This window comes from Parambassis ranga, chromosome 7 (genome assembly GCF_900634625.1).
Source record: "Parambassis ranga chromosome 7, fParRan2.1, whole genome shotgun sequence".
Lineage (NCBI taxonomy): Eukaryota > Metazoa > Chordata > Actinopteri > Ambassidae > Parambassis > Parambassis ranga.
Window position 1 is genome coordinate 19,821,737 of NC_041028.1, and position 20,964 is coordinate 19,842,700.

General features: G+C 41.3%; 1 protein-coding gene across 2 annotated transcripts in view; it reads right to left on the reverse strand.

Annotated features, from left to right (window-relative positions):
* Positions 1-20,964, reverse strand: part of sema3h (sema domain, immunoglobulin domain (Ig), short basic domain, secreted, (semaphorin) 3H) — a 32,570-nt gene continuing 11,606 nt past the window's right edge. Inside the window, exons 2-18 of one of the 2 annotated variants that reach the window (XM_028410756.1) lie at positions 19,849-20,003; positions 19,115-19,177; positions 18,624-18,743; positions 17,425-17,518; positions 15,904-16,023; positions 14,266-14,411; positions 13,840-13,954; positions 9,858-9,927; positions 7,721-7,865; positions 7,493-7,582; positions 7,222-7,351; positions 6,600-6,688; positions 6,031-6,072; positions 5,678-5,835; positions 5,383-5,444; positions 1,624-1,766; positions 1-1,524 (exon numbers count right to left, since the gene is read on the reverse strand). In XM_028410756.1, coding sequence (XP_028266557.1) covers positions 1,087-1,524; positions 1,624-1,766; positions 5,383-5,444; positions 5,678-5,835; positions 6,031-6,072; positions 6,600-6,688; positions 7,222-7,351; positions 7,493-7,582; positions 7,721-7,865; positions 9,858-9,927; positions 13,840-13,954; positions 14,266-14,411; positions 15,904-16,023; positions 17,425-17,518; positions 18,624-18,743; positions 19,115-19,177; positions 19,849-20,003 — 2,180 coding nt within the window. In that variant the 3' untranslated portion in view covers positions 1-1,086. The remainder of the gene's footprint in view (positions 1,525-1,623; positions 1,767-5,382; positions 5,445-5,677; positions 5,836-6,030; positions 6,073-6,599; positions 6,689-7,221; positions 7,352-7,492; positions 7,583-7,720; positions 7,866-9,857; positions 9,928-13,839; positions 13,955-14,265; positions 14,412-15,903; positions 16,024-17,424; positions 17,519-18,623; positions 18,744-19,114; positions 19,178-19,848; positions 20,004-20,964) is intronic. The other variant, XM_028410758.1, reaches the window with a different exon arrangement.

A 20,964-nucleotide genomic window follows, 5' to 3' on the forward strand; every position in this document is an offset into this window, starting at 1 on the left:
TTTTGATATAAAAAGATTGTAAAAATAAAAACTAATTTATATTTTTCTCCAATTAGACAAATACGGAGGTTAGGATGTTATCATGAATTTTCAACTTTGTAATAGCAGTATAATCCCCTTTTGGCTTCCATTGTCACCGTAGTTGCAGTCATCTGTCTAAATAAACAACACAGTCTCACCATGTTATCTTATAGTCACATAGTTTGATCTACAGTTTTGTGCACCTCATCACAAATCATCCAATTTTTCATGGAATTGTGTTGTTGAGATACTTCATTTGTGCATTCATTTGAAAATGTGTGCTGCCTATTTAAGAAAAAAATAAATAAAAATTGATGACAGAAAATTGTCCTTTAGACAAACTATCTTTAGAGGGACTATATGTTACATACCAATCAGGTGGGCCAAATACTCCACTTCCACTGCTTAATATAAATAATTCTCTTATTCTATTATTGAGCTAATAACTTGCTGCACTCTTTAGTCAAACACAACTTCCTAATTTGTGGCATTTATTGTTTTTATTGGCCTCCTCGTTGCTATGCCAACCAAATCCTTTACAGCACATACACTTATGCATTTGTTCTCCACTCACTTTTCAGATGACTTAGGTTAGAATGCCCGAGATATAAACTAACTGGCCATTCATCCTTTGTTCATCATGATATGAAGCCTTCGCTTTGTTAATCACAAAGCCTCTTGTCCAGTTAGAGCAGTCTTGGCTGTCCAAAGTGTCCTATAAATACCTCTATATGTATAGCTAGGCTTGATGGTTGGTATTGTAATGAAGAATTCCTTTTTTTGTAAAATAAGCATAACCTTTACAAAGATGGGTGAGCCCTCCATGATGTCACCCTTGGCTTCCTGAATGACACTGTTGAGGCTCAGTGTGGTGTGTCTCCACTTAACCCCAGGCTCAAAAAGTTGGCAAAGAGGTGGAGTGTAAGTGGAGTCGGCCTCATGTAGCCATTCAAATAAGTGCAGCCCAGGATCTTTGTAGTAGTCTCTGGACATGCTGCATGTGTCTCATTGTATAAGTTAAGTGTGTGCATGTGTATAAACTAGCTTTCGCGATTTGCGACACAGTCAAGCACTTCTCGGTGCCCTTTGCTGCGGCTTACTCCTGCTCTTCCTCCCTGCTGCTCGCACTCTTCCTCCTCCACCACCACCTTCTCCTCCCCCATGCTTGTGCCTCTCCCTCTTCTCTTTCTCCTGTTTTGGCTCCATATTGAAGTTACCATGGCGGCGGTGATTACGTGGAGGTCGATATCCCAGAGCCTTGCATTGCTGGCCAAGGGTTCCTGGATGAATAAGTGTCATCACATCCTCATACCAGGGCTGGGTTCCTGCATTCTGATAAACAAGGTGGTGACTGGCTCTCCAAACAGCAAGGCGGATAGTGACGACCGTCCAGTGGTAGCCATGCTCCTTCACCTGGCAGTGGTAGACGCCACCATGAGACAGATCAGCTCGACGTATCAGGATACCTTGCTCTATCACAACAAGCTGATCACCTGTTACCACCTGGGGAGAGATGGGGAATAAGATGAATTTACAACTTGGATATTATCCATATATTGATGGTGGAAGGTTTTGAAATAGAAACATAAAACATGTGTGTACCTGACTGAGTTCAGGACTGTTCTCTCCAGCCTGTTTGTACCAGATAACTGCAGCGTGTCTGGATCGAGGCAGACACTCCAGGTATGTGCTGTTGCCCTCTGCAACCATCATCACCCTCTGCTCTGCCTCCACCGGCACCCCATCTAGAATACATAGGGACCAGATGGGTTAGGTTAAGCTTGGCATACACTGTATGAATTAAGGATTCTAAGAAATCGACAAATCAGAAGACGCTAGCTCTGTGGTACAACTCAAATAGGCTATCTGATCATTGAAACAGGCTGCAAGAAAAATGGAGAGGAAGTGGCATTCGTCTAAATCAGATGAATCCCAGAGGGCCTGGAGAGACGGTTTACTGACGTATAAGAAGGCCCTTCATAAAGCTAGGACAGCTTACTACTCATCATTAATAGAACAGAACAACCCACCCTTTCTCTTTAACACTGTAGCCAGGCTGACAAAGAGCCACAGCTCTGTTGAGCCTCGTATTCCTGCAGCTCTTAGTAGACTTCATGAACTTCTTCACCAATAAAATCACTAATATTATTATTATTAATCTATCTCTTCGGACACCACTACTTCTAGAAACAGATCCTAATCTAACTCTGGACTGCTTTGTGCCCATAGACCTCTCCGAGCTGACCACCAGCATCAGTAAATCTAAAGCATCTACATGTCTTTTAGACCCCATCCCCTTTCGGCTCCTCAAGGATGTTGATCTCTGATAGGAGACTCCAAATCAACATGTCTCTGGCAACAGGATATGTACCACAGGCTTTTTAAATTGCTGTGATCATTCCTATACCTAAAACACCTTCACTGGACCCAGACATTTAGGAAACTACAGACGAATCTCCAACCTCACCTTTATTTCTAAAATACTTGAAGGAGTGGTTGTAAGTCAGCTAAATGACCATCTGCATAGGAACAGTCTGTTTGATGTGTTCCGGTCTGGATTCAGAGCCCATCACAGCACAGAAACAGCACTGGTGCTAATGCCCTCTTCATGGCATCACACCATGGACTTGTCTCTGTACTCATTCTACTGGATCTCAGTGCTTCCTTTGACACTGTAGATCATAGCATCATACTTAACAGATTAGAACATGAGATTAGGATTACAGGGACGGCATTAGGCTGGTTTAAATCATATCTCTGACAGATTCCACTTCGTTCATGTTAATGATGTCTCCTCCTCACGTACATGGGTTAATCATGGTGTTCCACAGGGTTTGGTGCTCAGACCAATCCTATGCACCCTCTACATGCTCCCTCTAGGAAATACCATTCAGAAGCACGGCATAAGTGAGCTCAAGAATACACTTCAAGATCCTTCTCCTAACCTACAAGGCTCTACATGGACTAGCTCCATTATATCTGAAGGACATGATAGTACCGTGTGCAGGTTTAGTTATAGTTCCTATAGTTCCTAGGATTTATAAAAGCAGAATGGGAGGAAGAGCCTTTAGCTGGTTTATCAGGTTACAAGTTACCAATCTGGGTCCGAGAGGCAGACACTGCCTCCACCTTTAAGACCAGACTTAAACCCTTTCTGATAGGTAAATCATACAGTTAGCCATGGTATGAAGGGCTGATAGGTATAGATACAGTCACTTGTTGAGATGGCCTTGGCCACAGGTATAATAGGCATCATAGGGCCGATAAACTCTTTCAGCTTTTAAACTTTTAGCACAGCCATGCTGCTATAGGCCTACACTGTCGAGGGACACAAACATGATCCTCTGAGCAGTTCCTCAAATCCCCCTCTCACCCTCTGACCTTAGTCATTAGTCTACTAGTGATTTATATCATAAACTGTGTTTGCTGTCTTCCACGTAGTTTTGTGCCTCTCTCTTTCTCTCTCTCTCTCTGCAGGTCTCTCTGCCTCCAAACCTGCATGCTGTCCTGCAGTCCGGCCCCTGATCATTCCAATGCTTATTGACTACACCCATCTCTGTTGTTCATCCTTGTTTTAATTACTATTAAATTACTATTACTATTTATTAACTGATGCCATAAATACTATAATATAATCATTTGTAACCTGTCATGTTATGTCATGTTTCTCCTCAACACACAGGACGTAGTGAACCAAAAACTGAATGACCCTCGGCCCATAGGCCCTTATATTATTAGTGATAAAAGCCATGGAGAAGATCATTAATCATTAGAGCGACAGACTCCATGATTGACCCATTTCAGTTTGCATATCGTGCAGGGAGAGGCGTGGATGATGCAAAAACATTCATCATGGACAGCATCCACAAACACCTGGAGCATCCTGACTCCTCTGCCAGACTACTGTTTGCTGATTTCTCCTCAGCATTCAACACCCTGCATCCCCATATCCTGGCCACTAAACTCTCCTCCCGCTTCCACCTAGATGACCAGTTAATTCTGTGGATACTGGACTTTCTCACCAGAGAGTACTGGTTAACAACACCTTTCAGACCTCCATTCTACCTCAACCGGCTCCCCCCAGGGCTGTGTGCTATCACCCTTACTCTTCATCCTATACACAGATGACTGTAGATCCACACAGCCCAACTGTCATCTGGTCAAGTATGCTGATGACACTGTTTTCCTGTCTCTGCTGTCAGGACCCTCACAACACCATTGACCAGCTCTTCAGAAGGTCATTGAATGGTGCGACAGCTCACACTTGGAACTGAACGGAGAGCCAGTGGCACTGGAGGAGGTCAGATATCTGGGCACCATCTTTGATAACCTCCTGAAATTCTCCTCCAACACCGAAGAGACTCTCAGAAGTTGTCAGCAACGTCTCTACCTCCTGAGGAAACTCAGCTCCTTTGGAGTCAGTAAAGACATTCTACGGACTTTCTACTTCAGCTTTGAGAGCATCATCACCTTCTCAATAACCTGCTGGTTCCACTCCATCAGCCTCCACAACAGAAACCGACTGCAGAGCACTGTTTCAGCCTGCTCTAAGATCATTGGCCTGCCTGTAAGAACTCTTGCTCACACTCATAACCAACAGACACTCAAGCTGGCAGAAAAAATCATCTGAGACCTCTCACGTCCTCCACTCAGCATTTTAGTGGCTCCCCTCTAGACAACGGCTCCGCTGCCCCGCCTGCAGAACCCAAAGAAAGGCCACCTTCGTCCCCAAAGCCATCCTTCTGACTCCTCTCCAGTCAACACACAACCATAGTACAGTCAACCTTCCCCCTGCCCCCCACCCCCTAACTCACATACCTGTAGTTCTTAGTCGCTGCCATTACCTTTTTTACCTTAGCTTTAACCTGCACATAGGCCTACATATTCCCTGATACTACTGTTTACTGCTTACATTTGCACTTCAGCCACTTTATTTATACAATCTGTTTACATTGTTCAGGACACTTTAGATAGTCATAACATTCATGTACATAATTAATTTTTAGATTTTATTTTGTATCTATTTTTGTATTTTTATTGTATTTTATATGTCAAGCTGCTCACTTAAATTGCCCCTCATGGACAAATAAAATTTTCTGAATCTGAATGTTTGTTCTCTGTAATGTATGATGTCTGTGCATGTTTGTTCCTCTCTCTCTCTAAAAGGGAGTTTTTCCTTGGCACTGTTGTTCTTAAGGGGGTTCAGGCTCTGAGTCTCTATAAATAAAACTGAATTGAATTTAATTTTCTCAGTTGTTACGATGCATTTTCTGTTATTCAAGGCTCGAAGAGTTGTCAAATAAATAAATCTGACTTTGATGTTGCATAGGCAAATATTTGCATATAACCCATGGTGCCCACCTCCTTGTCTAATACACTCTGTGAGTGGATCTTCGTCCTCTCCTAAATGACGAGCATTCCTCCTGTGGGGAAACAGAATTTCACAAATTATTGCAAGTGAACTGTCCAAAGGGTGGCAGTAGAGGAAAGGACATAAACTAATCCAAATTAAAAGGGTTGAACCATATTGAAGGGCCTGATTATGCTCAGTAATATTTCAACAGAGGCCATATATATCTTTATCATCCTATTTAACACTAGTTAAAAAATATCTATATGCCACCGATTTTTTTATTTATTTATTTTTCGTCCCTACCTGCGCACGGTGGGCATGTAGGGACTGCATGCATGTCCATCCCAGGTACAGTAGGGATCTCTGGCCAGGCAGCACTCTGCACAGGCCTGACCATACAGCTCACACCTGTACAGTGCCAGCTGGGACACGCCCTCCCTGGAGCCCACAAACAACCACTGCTGGAAGAGGGAGGGTGAAGGTCAAACAGAGATGTTGAGAAGGAATGAGGTAAATGATGTTTGGGGAACAGGAGGGGAGGGATGATGAAAGAAAGTCAAGAGTGAAGAGAGGCATTAAATTGGTTCTTAGACAACAAAGACACAGAGAATTCATTCTGACACTGTAACAATGTCAGCAAGTGACTCTCATCTTACCTCTTTTTTAGAGAGTGTCATGGCTGTCACTGGAGAATTGTTCTGTTATGAGACGAAGAAAGCATAATAATTAATTTTGCACAGTTGAAAATGATGTGATTACATCTCCTGCCAATATCAGCACAGAACAAAGAGGACTCATGCCTGTGCATTCTTGATTATATTCTGACAATACATTTGTCAGAGTCTTTTTTCTTCAAGTTTATTGTTTTGGTTTTTTTTGCTTGACATCAAATAGTTGTATATGTATGTGCAGCTGTAGTTTATAAATGTGTACACACTACTACACATCTGAAAAGCACTAAAGACACACAAGGCTTTATCATCAGTGCATCATTCTGGATGGTTGTCAAGTATCCTGCATACTTGCTGCTTACAGTTTATGGTACATTTACTGAACAGAAATGGAACACATCACATCTTTGTACCAAGCTATATTTTCACAATCATTTACAGTAGAGATGGCAGGAAAGTGAATTGACAATAAAGGATCAGAAAAACAACGAAACCTTGAAAACACAACAGTTTGATTTGCAGAATGATGAGCAATACAACAAAGTTTGCTGTACCTGGAAGACCTGCAGCTGCTCCAAAGCAACCTCCTGACTCTGAACATGTTCTTTGGGCAGATGCACAGCCTTAAGCACAAGGCCAGAGTCTGGAGAAACAAATGGACCAAATAAATAAGTAATTATTTAATAAGTAATTAATAAGTAATTATAAAAAGTAGATTTAGGTTTAAAGGTAGGGTAGGAGATTTCATTCTGATGCACGTTTTGTTAAATTGGTGTAACTTCTCTTTACAATCCTATATTAACCAATTAGTTATGCAGTTAAGAATTAAAAATAAGAATATGAATCATCTGTGGAAGCTATAAAACGCTAAAAACATCAGCCAATCCTCCGGGATGACCCTGCGCGGATTATTGGCTGGTTGTCGCTCTCTTCCTGCTCTGCGTGCACCAGAGAGGTACGCGCACGATGGCCGAAGTCACAGACCGCAGCTTGTCTTCAGGTAATGCGCGTACATGTGATTGGGAGGCGTGGCTTCGGGTTGAGCTCCGAGAGAAAGGGGCATGTGTTTACTTTCGAAATCTGGCTGACTCTCACTGAGTTTTCAAAATCTCCTACCCTACCTTTAAAATTCCAATCTCTGAACTTCACATCCACAAACAGAGAGAAAATGCGCACCTGTTCCGATAAACAGGACATCGTAGGCTCCATCCACAGCCTCCACTCGGTCCACCAGCAGTTTGCTGAACTTGTACTTAACACCTACTCTGACCAGGAGGGGGCGATCTCCTAGTGGCAGCACATGTTCCTAAAACAATATAAATTATATTTAGAAGTGTGGAGTATCAGCTAATTTCATTTCCTAGTTTCACATAAGAATTTAGACAAAAATAGAAACAGGCTAGAATTTAATTTGATTAAATCTAAATCTAGGAAATACGAGCTAAACCTGCAGCAGTGGGTGCGTCCTGCTGAAGAAAATGACATCATCACGATACTCTCTGGTTGAGCTGTAGCTGCCATATGTGCTGCTGGGACACTGGGAGAAGACAGATTGCAAAAATCAGGAGATTTCCTATTTCAGGAGATTTCCTATTTCCATCACAGAACACCTTTTGATGTGTTCTGTGATGGATTAAGAAATTGCTTTTAAAGAGAATAAAAAGAGTTGACTTACAGTTCCTGGTCGTGGATAGGGCACTTTGCCTGTAAACTCTGTCCATTTATACTGAGGTCCCTCCTTGTGCAAAAAGTTCCCTTTAAAAGCTCGCATCACATCCTCCATTCGGTACACACACACTGCTGAACCATTCAGGATGTCACTAAGGAGGAACAATGGGGAGAGGATTCTCAGCAAGGATATGACAACATCAACAAATTGTCAGGTCCTGTCATGTATTCACTGAGCAGTTCCCTGACTTCTTCAACCCCTCTCACCCTCTTACCTCTCCTCTAATCTCATTAATCTGGTTCATACTAGTGATTCATGTCATAAACTGTGTTTGATGTCTTCCTCATAGTTTTCTCTCTCTCCCTCTCTCCCTCTCTTTGCAGGTTTCTCTGCATACTGACCTGCAGTCCAGCCCCTGATCATTCCAATGCTTATTGCCTACACCCATCTCTGTTTGTTCATCTTTGTTTGAATTATTTATTAACTGACGATAGGCAGGCAAACATAACATGAACTTGATACTTCAGTCAATGAAAACAGATCTTTTTTTTTTTCTCAGGCCAACCCTATAAAATATTTAAGGGCAAAACTAGGTAGAAGTCACATCACTATTGTGACTGTGTATTGAGCTCCACCAACAAATGTTACAGTTTTAAACACACTTTCTTTGAATGTAAGCATTCCCAAGCTTAGCTGCTTAGGCAGCATGAATTTGTGAGGACAAGGGGGATGTAAGATGTTAGACAGTTTTATGCTGTCAGTTCCAACACTTAACTGTGTGTGTATGCATTCGTTTGTCATTCGTGTTTCTAGGCCTGTTCATTTGTCACATGTGGAGATGTATCACATACAAACCAAACAATTTTTTTTTTTAAAAAGTTCAAATGTAACATGTTGAAATGTAACATACCCATAACCAGTTATGGGCAACTAGTTCAGTCTGTGTCTATTAAGTGAAGAGAGAGGCTGATTAATGGGTGATCAGAAATGGTGATAAAAAGTAGGCATTTCCCATGTTTACCATGTATTTTAACTAATAAAACTAGCTTACAGTAAGGAAGATTTTCCTTCTTTAGTTTAATGTTAATCAGCCCGTCATTGATGGGTGGACTTAGCAGCAGACAGAAGCCCGGCATCATTATTGAGGGACATGATAAAAACACAGCACGGAATGACATCATCACTCTTCATCCACATTCTGAGTCCAGCAGTACAGTCCTGTTTCTCTCGGCCCACAGCATTCAGCTGTCTATCCAGGTTGTTGTCATGGCCTGTTATTATGTGTGTTATTCAAAGATCTTAGTATTAATGGTATTAACGGTAAAAGTTCTCACTTTTTCGATCATTCACGCTACTACATACATACACAAACATGCAACGATGCAAGTGATCAGGAGAGAGTGGGACATTGTCTTATAAAATATCTTTGGAGCACCGTGAGGATAGATGGTAGACGAACATGAAAACATGTTCTAAATGGCAAGCGATCGACCCGCATCTGGGTAACAAGACTGTTTTCAAAATATAATTAGTAGAAAGTACAGATATTTGTGTGAAAATTTAAGGAATGGAAGTAAAAAGTAGGCAAAAAATCAATAGTGGAGTGAAGTAGAAATACCAAAAAATTCTACTTAGGTGAGGTAACAAAGTTTTTGTATTTCAACTCATTGTGATTGTAGCTGCAAATGGCGACTGCGCCAGGGAGGTGTTTTTCCTTGTAAAAATGTTATTAATTAGTGGGTTTAAGGACAAACTATGATCTTTCGCAGCTGTATTAGTCCCAGGCACAATACATTCATATAATGCCTTACCTTTACCAGCAGCTTTTAATGCCTAACCTCAACTACAAGTGAAAATTAAGCAGCTCACAGTGTCTAGGGGAGTTGAACCCTGGATTGCTTTGGTGCCTCTACCTCTATTATCCCTACCTCCTGACACTGACCTCTGTGGCTGTATCCATCTCTTATGATGTCAGGCAATATAAGCATGTTGCATTAGCATAAACATAAACATGTGTTGTATCTAGGGGATACATTATTATCCAAATGTGGTGTTTTTTTTCATGGGGACATGGTTTTAATACTAAGGATCATCTGAAAAGTGTGCAAGTTAGTAGAAAGAGCTCTTGTGCAGAGTCACATACCTTGAAGTGGTAAACAGGCCATAGATAAGTGGGTTCTTCTTGTCCTTGCCATGTAGAATGAAGATGTCCTCTAGACGCAGAAAAATGAGATAAAGAGGGATTAGAAGCATGAAAATGAAACACAGAAAGGGTGAATTAGTAAAACATTAATTAGAATACAGCCAAAAATTATACCAGCGTCAGAAGAGTTGCATTAATGTCATAGTTTTGTGTACATTTATGAATCTGTCTGTTCATTTGTTAGAGATTATGGTTTTGGGTTAGATGCTTAGTGTTCTTTAAATTATGTTTTTTGCATGTGCACCTATGAGTCGGAGTGTGTGACTAATAACATGAGGAGTACTGGCAGCATGGCTGACTGGCTGCTTGTAATGAATCTGTCGCCATTAATAACAAGTCGCAGTGGGAGAGCAGAGCGCTGACTCCACCACAGGCAAGCAACACCTGCTGTCACACACACACACACATGCACACACACATGCACACACACCTCAGCAGACAGCAACATTTGACACGTTTTTCTCACTTTGGTCCTGCTCCAACTGCGGCCGCTCATGCAGCGCAATCAGGTGGAGTGTGGATTTATGCTTGTTCCATCTGTCTGTCACCAAAATCACAAGATAGTTCATCACATTCAACAGACTACTCAAGCATCATTTACTGCTACCCGTTTTATCTTTTGAGAGTGGTTTGGGGCCAGAGCCTGTCCCAGCTCATACCAAACAAGTCATGCTTACATTCACACCTACAGGCATGCATACATATCTTCTAACTATGGAAGAAGGCAGGAACACCTCGAGAGAAACCCGGCAAGTAGGTGCTACCACAGCCGGCTGGCAGGTTCTAGTACTGTATGTGAATATGCAGTTCAGAAATGAGAGCAAAACCTGATGGACTGATTCTGCAGTTAAGGGTTTTCTAAAGTTGTTGTTAGAGTTTTATTTGCAAGTTATACTAGTAGTTTAACCAGTAACAAATTCAAGTTAATACTAACAGAAATAAATGTTAAAAATGTTATCTTGGATGTGTTTAATGCATTTTGTCCCTGCTGTTTCAAGTAGACCCCAGCGATCTACAGTGCTGCAGGAAGGCTAATCTCATTTCATTACAACTACACACAGACATATTAACACACACCATGACAGATTGTGCACATTGGAGTGCACACACAGGCATGCACACGTCAACGTGTTAAAGTACAAAGAAGCAAAGCACATCTAGACACTCATGTGCTGCACACACAGACACACACAATCAAAGTAAAGCACAGATGACTATGAGTATTCTGCAGCCTGCAGCTAACACATCGCTTGTCTTTGTAGTGTAAAGCTACATTTGTAGCAGAAACAGCTGTTAACCATGGACTCTTCGTGGTACACCTAGCACACTAGCGAAGTGGCACACTTTGAAGCTTCTTTTTGAAGCACAGGTGCCACCGTGGGGTGCACACATAGCATTTAATAGCTGAGACCCTTTCTTCAGTTGTGTTGTGTCACGTGCTGTTTGTCTGGTAAGATGGCTGCCTGCTTGTACCTGTTGTGTCAGCCTATCTTGGCAGTGTTCCCTGAAGCCCTCTGCCATACTCAATTTTACCATCCGTTCTTTCTGTCTTCAGACACTAATTTATTTTGTTTCTGTGTGAAATGCATATTGAGCTGAAGCGTGAACTTCCACAACACTGATGAGGGTGTCATCCACAGATTTTAGGAGCTTCACAGGCTGCTGAGCGGAGGTGCAGGTGTTGAGGTGTTGGTGAAAGAAAAGGGGGAAAGAGCACTGATAGTACAGATCAGTGTGCAGATCATCATATCAAGGAACAGATAAATAAACGTTATGAACTGATTATAAACATTTATAAGCAGTCGTGTAGTAACTACATCTGTAACTGCATTTGAATTTTTAGTTAATAATATAGAGCACTAACTCTCACTCAAAGTTAAGATGCTATTCCTTGTTTTTAAGGTATTAAGCGGGCTGTCCCCACTGTATTTATGTAAGCTTTTACATCATCAGACACCAGCTAGAGCAACTACATCAGCTATTCAGATGCTCTTAGAGGTACCTAAAACAAGATGTAAAAAGTGAGGCTCCCTCCAGCTTTGGAACCGGCTTCTGGTCCACATTAGAACAGCTCAAGCCCTTGATCCATTTAAAACTCTCCTAACGACTCATTTCTTCTCTTTAGCTCTCTTTCACACACCTCCCTTGTTTATAGTGTACAAATCCTGTGTATAGTTTTTGTAATAGTATATATGTTGTGTGTTTGTTTGGTACTTGTTTACCTTGATGATGTTTTGCATGTTGTTTTTGTATTTACATACAGCAGATTGATCAACTCCAGTTTACTGGAGATTTTGTTGGACCAATAAAATGCTTGCTTTTATTCCTGCAGCTGTTTATTCCTGCAATATTAAAGGCATGTCATTGTGTTTGTTTGTTCTTCTACTACAGACTGAAATAAGCACAAAAGCCTGCCATACATTCCAGTCAGAATAATTTTTCATGTCATAGTCATCACAGATAGTACATCAAAGCAAAGTCAGCAACGTTTTGACAGATGTCCTTCATAGATTTGACAGCTGCATCTGTGCAGCTTGAATAATGTGTTCTTTGTATTTGTCTGTTTTTAAAGTTTCTTCTGACAAAGTGAGGCAGTTGATGTGAGCATGTTTGTTTAATGACACAGATAAAGCAAAGATTTCCTGCGGAAGTTAAAATTGCTTCGTAGTACCAGCTTCTGACGAGTTAATCTCCTTTATCTGTCTGGAGGACTGTGGCTTTGTGAGTGTGTGTGTCTGTGTGTGTGTGCTCACAAACAAACATGCATGCACCCTTATCAGATGGATGTGTAAAAGTGGACCTGGGCATGCTGGGTAGAAATGTTTATGCTTCTGACAAGTTTAAACTGTTTTGTGTACACAGACAGGCAGAGGCCGGGAATGTGTGTATGCTTTCGAGTGTTTGTCATTGTAGCATGTGTGTCAGTGTTAATATAATGTATGTGTTCACACATACTTTGTATACTTGTGTATGTGTTAAGCCACAGCAGAGATAACAACAGTTAACACTTTTGCCTTGCACACTAACAGAAACTGCTTTAAAACCAGAACCGTGTGTTGTAAGACCTCAGGGTGAGAGCCCTGTCTGGTAAAAACATTCTGTGTTGTGTGTCAGATAAGCAACATATAACTCCTTTGTCATTACCATTATTTATTTACAAAAAATAAAGCTAAAACAAAAGGTATGTGTTCAATACTGCATCCCCTCTTATTGCTTCCATTGGATTTAATAGTGTGAGCTGCAGCAGGTGCTGCTGATCATCAGTCCTTGATGAATTGATCATCAGCAGGTGTACAGACCTCTATGAAAACAGATAGTTTGCTGCTCTGGAACATTCAGGTGTGTGTTAACACAATGCCAAGAGAGAAAGACATAAACAATGGTGTTGCCTTGTCATCCCTAAAGTCAGACCGTGCAATGCTCAGAGAAACACATGTATGTTTTGCAGCTAAAGGATCTGGACACCTTGCAGTCATTAAGTGGATCATAAACTCCTCTGTATACCAGAGTGTTCTAGGAACAAAAGTGTTTTTTTTTGATAAATACATATGACATGGTGAAAAAAATATATGTTACTGTCTGAAGATGTATTTGCCAAATAATAAGAACCACTATGATCTTAGGATTTTGTGTTATGTTACTACACATAAGACAGTGGTTGCTGACTTTTGAACATGACTGTATAAACCAAAAGCAAAAGTATGTAACTATGGTAACCACAGCATGAATACAAACTCAAGGTCACCGACATGGGCTGTTGGTCACCGTGGCAACAGAGGAGTGCTTACCACAGCCCGTGGACCCTTCTTCAACTATTAAGACTCAGAACACACACACACACACACTGTCTGTGTGTCACAACTCCATACAGTGCTCCAGCTGCGGATGTGTCAGTGATGTGTGGTGTGTGTACGGTACTCACGCAGTTGGTCAAAGTGCGTCTGTAGGCCGTCTGGTCCTGGGACTGAACACACCATACGAGCCTTCTGGAAAGTGCTCCACTTATTGACTAAACTTCTCTGGCCTCCTATGTCATTCTAAATAAATATTGAAAGAACACAATCAAGCATTATTTTCTGTTTTTGCAGTTCTACAAAGTTCTACAAAGTACTGGATTGGCCATGCATGTCTATGGTCATATAAAGCAGCAGAAAGTGTATTACTATAGAGCAGATGCTACCAAAAAACAGAAGCGGAATGTATACAGTTCAGTGACATTCAGTGTCTTACTGAGTAGCACACACTGCATGCATGCAGGCAAACAAACACACGTTTATATAAGCTTCAGTGTGCAGGTTTACACACCACGACATACCTACATTCCCATTGTATAACACACATCCCATACCTTGCACACACGTGCCACTCTGGAGTAGACAACCTTCCCAGCAGCCCCCTCTGCCTCCTGAGCACGCTCAGTGAAGAACACGTAGACCTTATCATCTTCTGGATTATCAGTTTCAGACAGCGGCGCAACCCGCACAAACTGAGCATCTGGGAAGGCAGATCACACACACATAACGCAGGTAAAATCAGCTGTAACGCAGGTCAACTATGCTCATAAGCACGTTTTATGACAGTAACAGAAATGGAGAAATGTAGAGCTCAGTTTACAAACAGCAGAGATCCATGTTTATCTTGCTATCAGCAGCAGACGCCAGCGTCCTGATAGAACACCAACTGGGCATGCAGGAGATGAGTTTAGAGATGCTGATTTGGAGTGAAAGATACTGAGTTTACCTCAGAATGTTCAGTTTACAAAGTAAGGCGGAAGAGTGAGATTAGAAATGGATGCAGACATTTGAGAAACATAGAAACAAATTAAAGCAAACGAGTTTTGCCGTGACATGGTAGAACCAGGGGTGGCCACATAATTATTAATGCAAAAAAAACAGTCATGCCTATTAGTGTTGTTCTTCTAAGGCCTACATTATTAGAATGTGAAAGGTCATTTTAAGTTTCGGAGGAGCAGCATTATTCTTCCTTGGACACATAGGGACAGTAGATGCTCTCCCTCTCTCATCCCCACATTTTCTTTCTTTTCCATTGCCAAAACTGCTTGTTGTTGAAAACAGATGTTATCATTTTTGTCCATCAGTGAAGAAACAGCAGCGTCAGCTATAAGTATTTTGCTGACACAGGGGTCCCCCCAGTTTGCATGCACATGCATTTCAACCCTGAAATCAAGCTGACTTTAGAGGCAGCACTATCAGTCTGCCAACATTCACATTAGTCTGCTCTGCTGCATTCTATTCTCTCTCTTGCCCCAGTGCATTCAAACACCTGCACAGTCATCAAAGATATGATATTAGCAAAAGGAGTATTTACTCCTCCTTCCCATCTACACACAGACATTAGCAATCTGGAGACAAGTAGAACATCTTGGCATTGTACAACATCTTTGTAGCACCAAGTATTAGATTCATTTACTGTATATGCACATGCTATTGAGGTCTGGACTCCAGGATGTTTTAAACAACACATCCTCATGAAATAAAACATCCCCCAGATACAGTACATGGTTGCATTGTTTCTGGACTGGCAGCTGAAAACGCCCAGATGCCTCGCTTCAAGCTCTTGACTCCTGACACCACAATCTGTTTTGTTTTCACTTGCTGTTAAGTTTCACCTATGGTTAAGTTTCTTTTTTACTCAGGGTTGTAGTTGCGCTTTCAAAACTACTGGTTAAGGTTAGGCATTAAAAAACAGGGTAAGGACTTCAGTAAAGATCAATTGTCAACAACAACAGACAGGAAAGGTAGCAGAGTCAGACAAGCAGAGGTTGAGACAGAAGGCTGGGAAAGGCCAGGAACGCTGGACCCATCATATAATGACATAGTCAAGCTCTACGAGCTTTTATTGATTTATATTTTCTGGTTCAGTTTTCTTTGAAGGCTGCAGTCTGCAGGCCGGGCAGAATAATACCCATGTGTGAGTTGGAGGAGTTTTTGTACTTTATATTGCTTCTGCAATGTTTTGTACTCACCCTGCAGCCAGGTGGAATCATATTGCTCAGTGCGGATGACATGCCGGTTGCCAAGACTACGGAAGAAGGCAGAGTCCTGACTCATAAAGTCTGAGGTGATGCCGGCATACAGCTCCCCATCTAGTCAGAATGACAATAGGATTCACATTTCTATATTCTCTCAGTGCTTCCTGTATACACATTTGATGCATACACACTACTATAAGTGATTTTCAACACCATCGACAAAGTAAACAGAACATTTCTTCAGTCAGTGAAAAAACTAAAATACTGTGAAGGAAAGAAAAACTGGTGGATAAACACATCAGCCTGCAATAAACAAAGTCACGCATGTTTCAACAACAAGCCAGATTCTGTTTGTTTGTCTGATTCAGTGGCTGATACACATTCAGAGGATTCTTTACCAGCTACACTTTCTCACTCATGAGAAACTGGAGGGCCCAAACCTCACACAGATATTCGGCAGCTCTGCTGCTGCGCACAGTTTTTTAGCCTATGTATATATTTTTCTGGCACAGGCTGAGATTGCACATCGATGTACGGTGATAATAAAGATTGTGTTCAGTATCTACTGCACGTTGTGTGTCAGCTATAGGGCCTTCATTACAGCTGATGAACTCTTCAGTACAATGGAACATTGAGTAACAGTTAAACATCCTGAGTATTATCCATAAAAGGTTCGATCTGTATTAAACTTGATTAAATAATCTCAGAACTGACTGTTGAGAACTGTCTGAATGGAAATGGTTGTAATATCCTATATGTAAGCATGATGATGTGACAATTGGTTTACTGAAAAGTGCTGATGATATTTGCACACAGCTGTGGCTCAATGTGCGGATAAGAAAGTTTAGAGACATTAGGCATATGGCAGTGTGTTAGGTACTTCATCATGGAGAGATGGTTAACAGTAAAACAGCATTGTGACCAGTTTCAAACAGCTGTCAGTGCAGTGTACTCTGCAGTGTACAATATTTTGCATGGACCACCTGACCTGCAGATTACTCACAGGGCTCGATATAACTACATTACTACTGTTAATGTTAATGAACCCACCATCAGGAGAACACTGAACAACCATGGTGTGCAATGATAAAGCTGCAACGAGAAAGTCACTGCTCTCCATAAAAGAACACTGCTGCCTGTCTGCAGGGCACTGAAGCGCATGTAGACAAACCAGAGGACTGCTGGGAAAATATTTGTGGACAGATGAGACCAGAATAAAATTATTTGTCTAAAATGAGAAGCCTGGGTGATGGAATGGCACTGCATTCCAGTATATGAACCTTTCCCATTAAACATGGTGGTGGCAGTATAATGGTTTACGAGTGTTTGCTGAAACTGAACCAGTCTGACTTACCAGCATTGGAACAGTGAATTCTAATTTATACAAGTTTATTTTACAAAAATACGTTAGACATCTGTGATACTTTGATACTCAAAGCAAAGGTTCAGATACTTTTGCAAGGGTTTACAAACTTTCACGCAGCACTGTATATGCAGTAAATTGAATTCACTTACCAACGATTGAAGAGGCTGTTTTTTGGAAAGGGTCATATGGGCATTTCCCCTTCCCACACTCAGTCTGGCTGTAGGAGAGAGTCTGTCCCCCTGACTGAACACACAGAGGTTAGAATGAGAGGGATGTTTGTTCATTCTAAATACATTAAATAAGTATAATTTGGTTAAGGAGGGCCCAGTCTAAATGCACTTAGCACCTTCACCTTCACTAAGAACTGTGTGGTCTCACTGATTTTTCAGAGGATGATGTCTGACTCACAGGAGACGCATTCATATAATGCTTTCTTTAACTACTAAAAGCCTGCCTCCGACACTAACCCAAGCTTAACTGTGAACCTCACACATGCACCATACTTAAGAGGGAAATTAGAACAGTAACCTATTTCTGACAAAATGATAACCCACATGTGTCCATGCTGAGAATTTATGGACTAATCAGAGTGAAAATAGGAGGCGCCCTTGTTCTCTAGGATAACATTTATATAGTCTTTGACATAAAAATGTCAGAGACTATGTAAATCTGTGCGGTCTGCTCTCCCTCACAGTGCAGCTTTATGACAAAAGGAAATTGTATAGAGATTGTATAGAGATACAAAGGGTGAACCCTGGTGGATACAGCATATGGGCATAGGGGCAGACAACACACATGAAATTTCAGCTGGACTGGGAGGTCTGAACACTCACACAGGGGTAGGTACAGCACTTCTTCACTGTCCTTTTGTCAAATTTGTATTTTTTGCACTAAAGACAACACATAATTATTGTATTTGTTAGTCACTATTACAGGTATACATTTAAATAAATACATTTATTATTAAAATGTCTTTCAGAAACCCAGAGTCTGACCCCTGAGCAAGCACTTAAGGCAATAGTGTCAAGGAAAAACTCCCCTCTAAGGAAGAAACCTTGAACAGGACCCGACTCAAGAAGGGATCCTCCTGCTGATGGCTGTGTGTGCAAGAGGTACAGTGGAGGACTTTGTTCTACCTGTATTGTACCTTTGAGAAAACAAACCAACCACCGTGTGAATAGGCACAAAGGAAACTTCAACATGGCACATTTAATGGCTCTGTTTATTTCACTGTTAAGACCACCTTGATGTGAAAGTCCAACAGTAACATTAGTTACAGCTTTGACCATGACTACCAAGCTAAAACAAAACAATTTGTCATTGTGCATTTGTGTGTATGTGGACTTACCAGATGGAAGCTGCTTGTACTTATGAAAGCACAGTGTGGGTTGAAGGCCCCAGTTCCACACACATAAAGGTGAGTCTGATTGAAGTGATGCAGAACTCGCAGGAAGTTTGCACATTCCAGCTGCACAAAGAGAGACAGCTGTGAGGAGCAATGGATACATCCATTGTTTTTATAATAATAACCACAAAGGAGGCCAAGCTGGATTTTATTGCAATTATGTGCAGCAACAAAACATAAATGTCTCTTACTGGGTTCTTTTGTTAAAAAGGTAGAATGAACTTTGCCTAAAGTGCCAGTGTTTTACAGCAACAACTACACTGACCATATAGTGTTACAGAAACGACATACTGCAAAATGTTGAAATAACATTCACTAAATCTTTGGTGATTTTGATCCTCTTTCAGTTTGTTTATAGTCAATCAGCATTTGTTCTGTTCAATATTTAGTTTAATGTTGCAGTTCTTATATTGTGTTAGTGTGTGTTGGATCACCTGTGGATCCTTCCCAGCCATGAGACATTGTTGGACCCGCTCTGGACTGGCTGGCCAGTACAGCTACAATAAAGAGGAACAAGGTTTTTAGTGCTCACTTGAAAAAAAAACACTAAATAAAAAATTAGAGATGCAGAGAAGAGATGAAAACATAAAAACCATCTGGCCACTGACACATGCTGTGTGGTGCATTATCATGCTCCTGTCCTGGAAGACGTGTGTCAAATCAAATTAGGAAACATCAGTAGTTATGTTCAGCGGCAAAAGTAAGAGCATATCCATAAATGCAATTTGAAAGCTTTGGTGAATTTAAAAAAAAAAACTTATCAGACAGTCTAATCAGAAAAAAAGGCATCAATTTGCTAGGGAGCATAAAGATCCCACTCTGGGTCATGTGGTCTGATAAGTCCAGATTTATACTGTTTCAAGAAAATGAGCAGCAGCATGTGTGAATTCTCTTTTGCAGTGTATGTGCATTATCGAGAATAAACAATAGGGTGACTTTTCTTCAAATTTCTTAATAAACCATCAGTGATTTATCCCTTTAAGCCATCATCATCCGAACCATTGACTATCTTCTGTATCTGTATCTGTATCTGTATCTTATGTGCATCTCCTTGCAGGCATCAATAATCAACATTTCAGATAAATGCTTGCACAGTATCTTTCCTCAGATGCTGTGTGTGTGTGTGTGCATACGTGCATGTGTGCATGTGCATGCTTTTCGTTCTAACCTTCTGTGGGTTCTGTGTTATGTCATCCAGACTGGTAGATAAAAGGTTATCTTTCATGGCCACGTACAGACGCCTCCTGTCCTCATCAGGCAGCAGGGAATGCAGGTCTCCAGCAGCCAGGGGCAGCGTCAGCAGCCGGCCGTTGTGGATAAGCTCTAAGAAGAAAAAACGAGCCAAAATGAAGATGACTCCAATCAGTCACTTTTGGTGGCACGTTTGGTTTCCCAGATTTGCAACCAACCAGCTTAATCCATCTGTGATAAATCATGTCCCTTGTTACTAATCCATTTATCAGTCTGGAGGAATCAGACCATTAAACATTAAATGACTAGTAAAGCATAGAAGATGTTAGCATTAACCATAGGCCCCTTAAATCTGGTGGTGCATATAGAGGAGGACATTTTCAACACTGTCTTCACTGCAATCAAAGCCTGGTGAAATTCATGTCTTGCTGTGAAGACTGAAGCATTCATTGCTCAACATTACAGTGTCTACACCATGATATCAGCATGACCCTGATTAATTCATTATCGGGGGAAAAACTCAGCTTAAACTCAGCCACAGTGAAAACACTTCATTCATCTGCTACTGTCACAAGATCCTGCTAGGTCACACAGGCTGAAATGCAGCTCACAATTTGGACTTCATTAAATCAGCATTAAACCAGGGAGGATGACATCCAGATCTGCAAGAGGGAACTGAGAGTGGCTTTGTGAACACCACCACTCCACATCTCCTTCACCTCACACATACACATAGATTTACATTTCCAGAGACAGACAGTGGATAATTGTTGAATCATCAGCTCATGTTCATGTTTAAAAAACAGACCCAGATTTTGTCTCCACACATGTTTCTACCAGTTTCTCTAATGTGGTTACAGCTCTGTCTGCTTTCTTTCTCCTGTACACACATCACATCTACATGCACACATGTGAGGAAATGTCTCCCATCTTGACCTCACAATGATGAATGACTTTTAATACAAAAACACATTATTTTTCTCCCCCAAGCACACACACACACACACACTCAGGAAACACCAGCTACACTACCCCACCCTTACTCTTGGGACAGTTGCCTTGGTAACGTTAAGAAGGGGGGCATCGAGGTGTG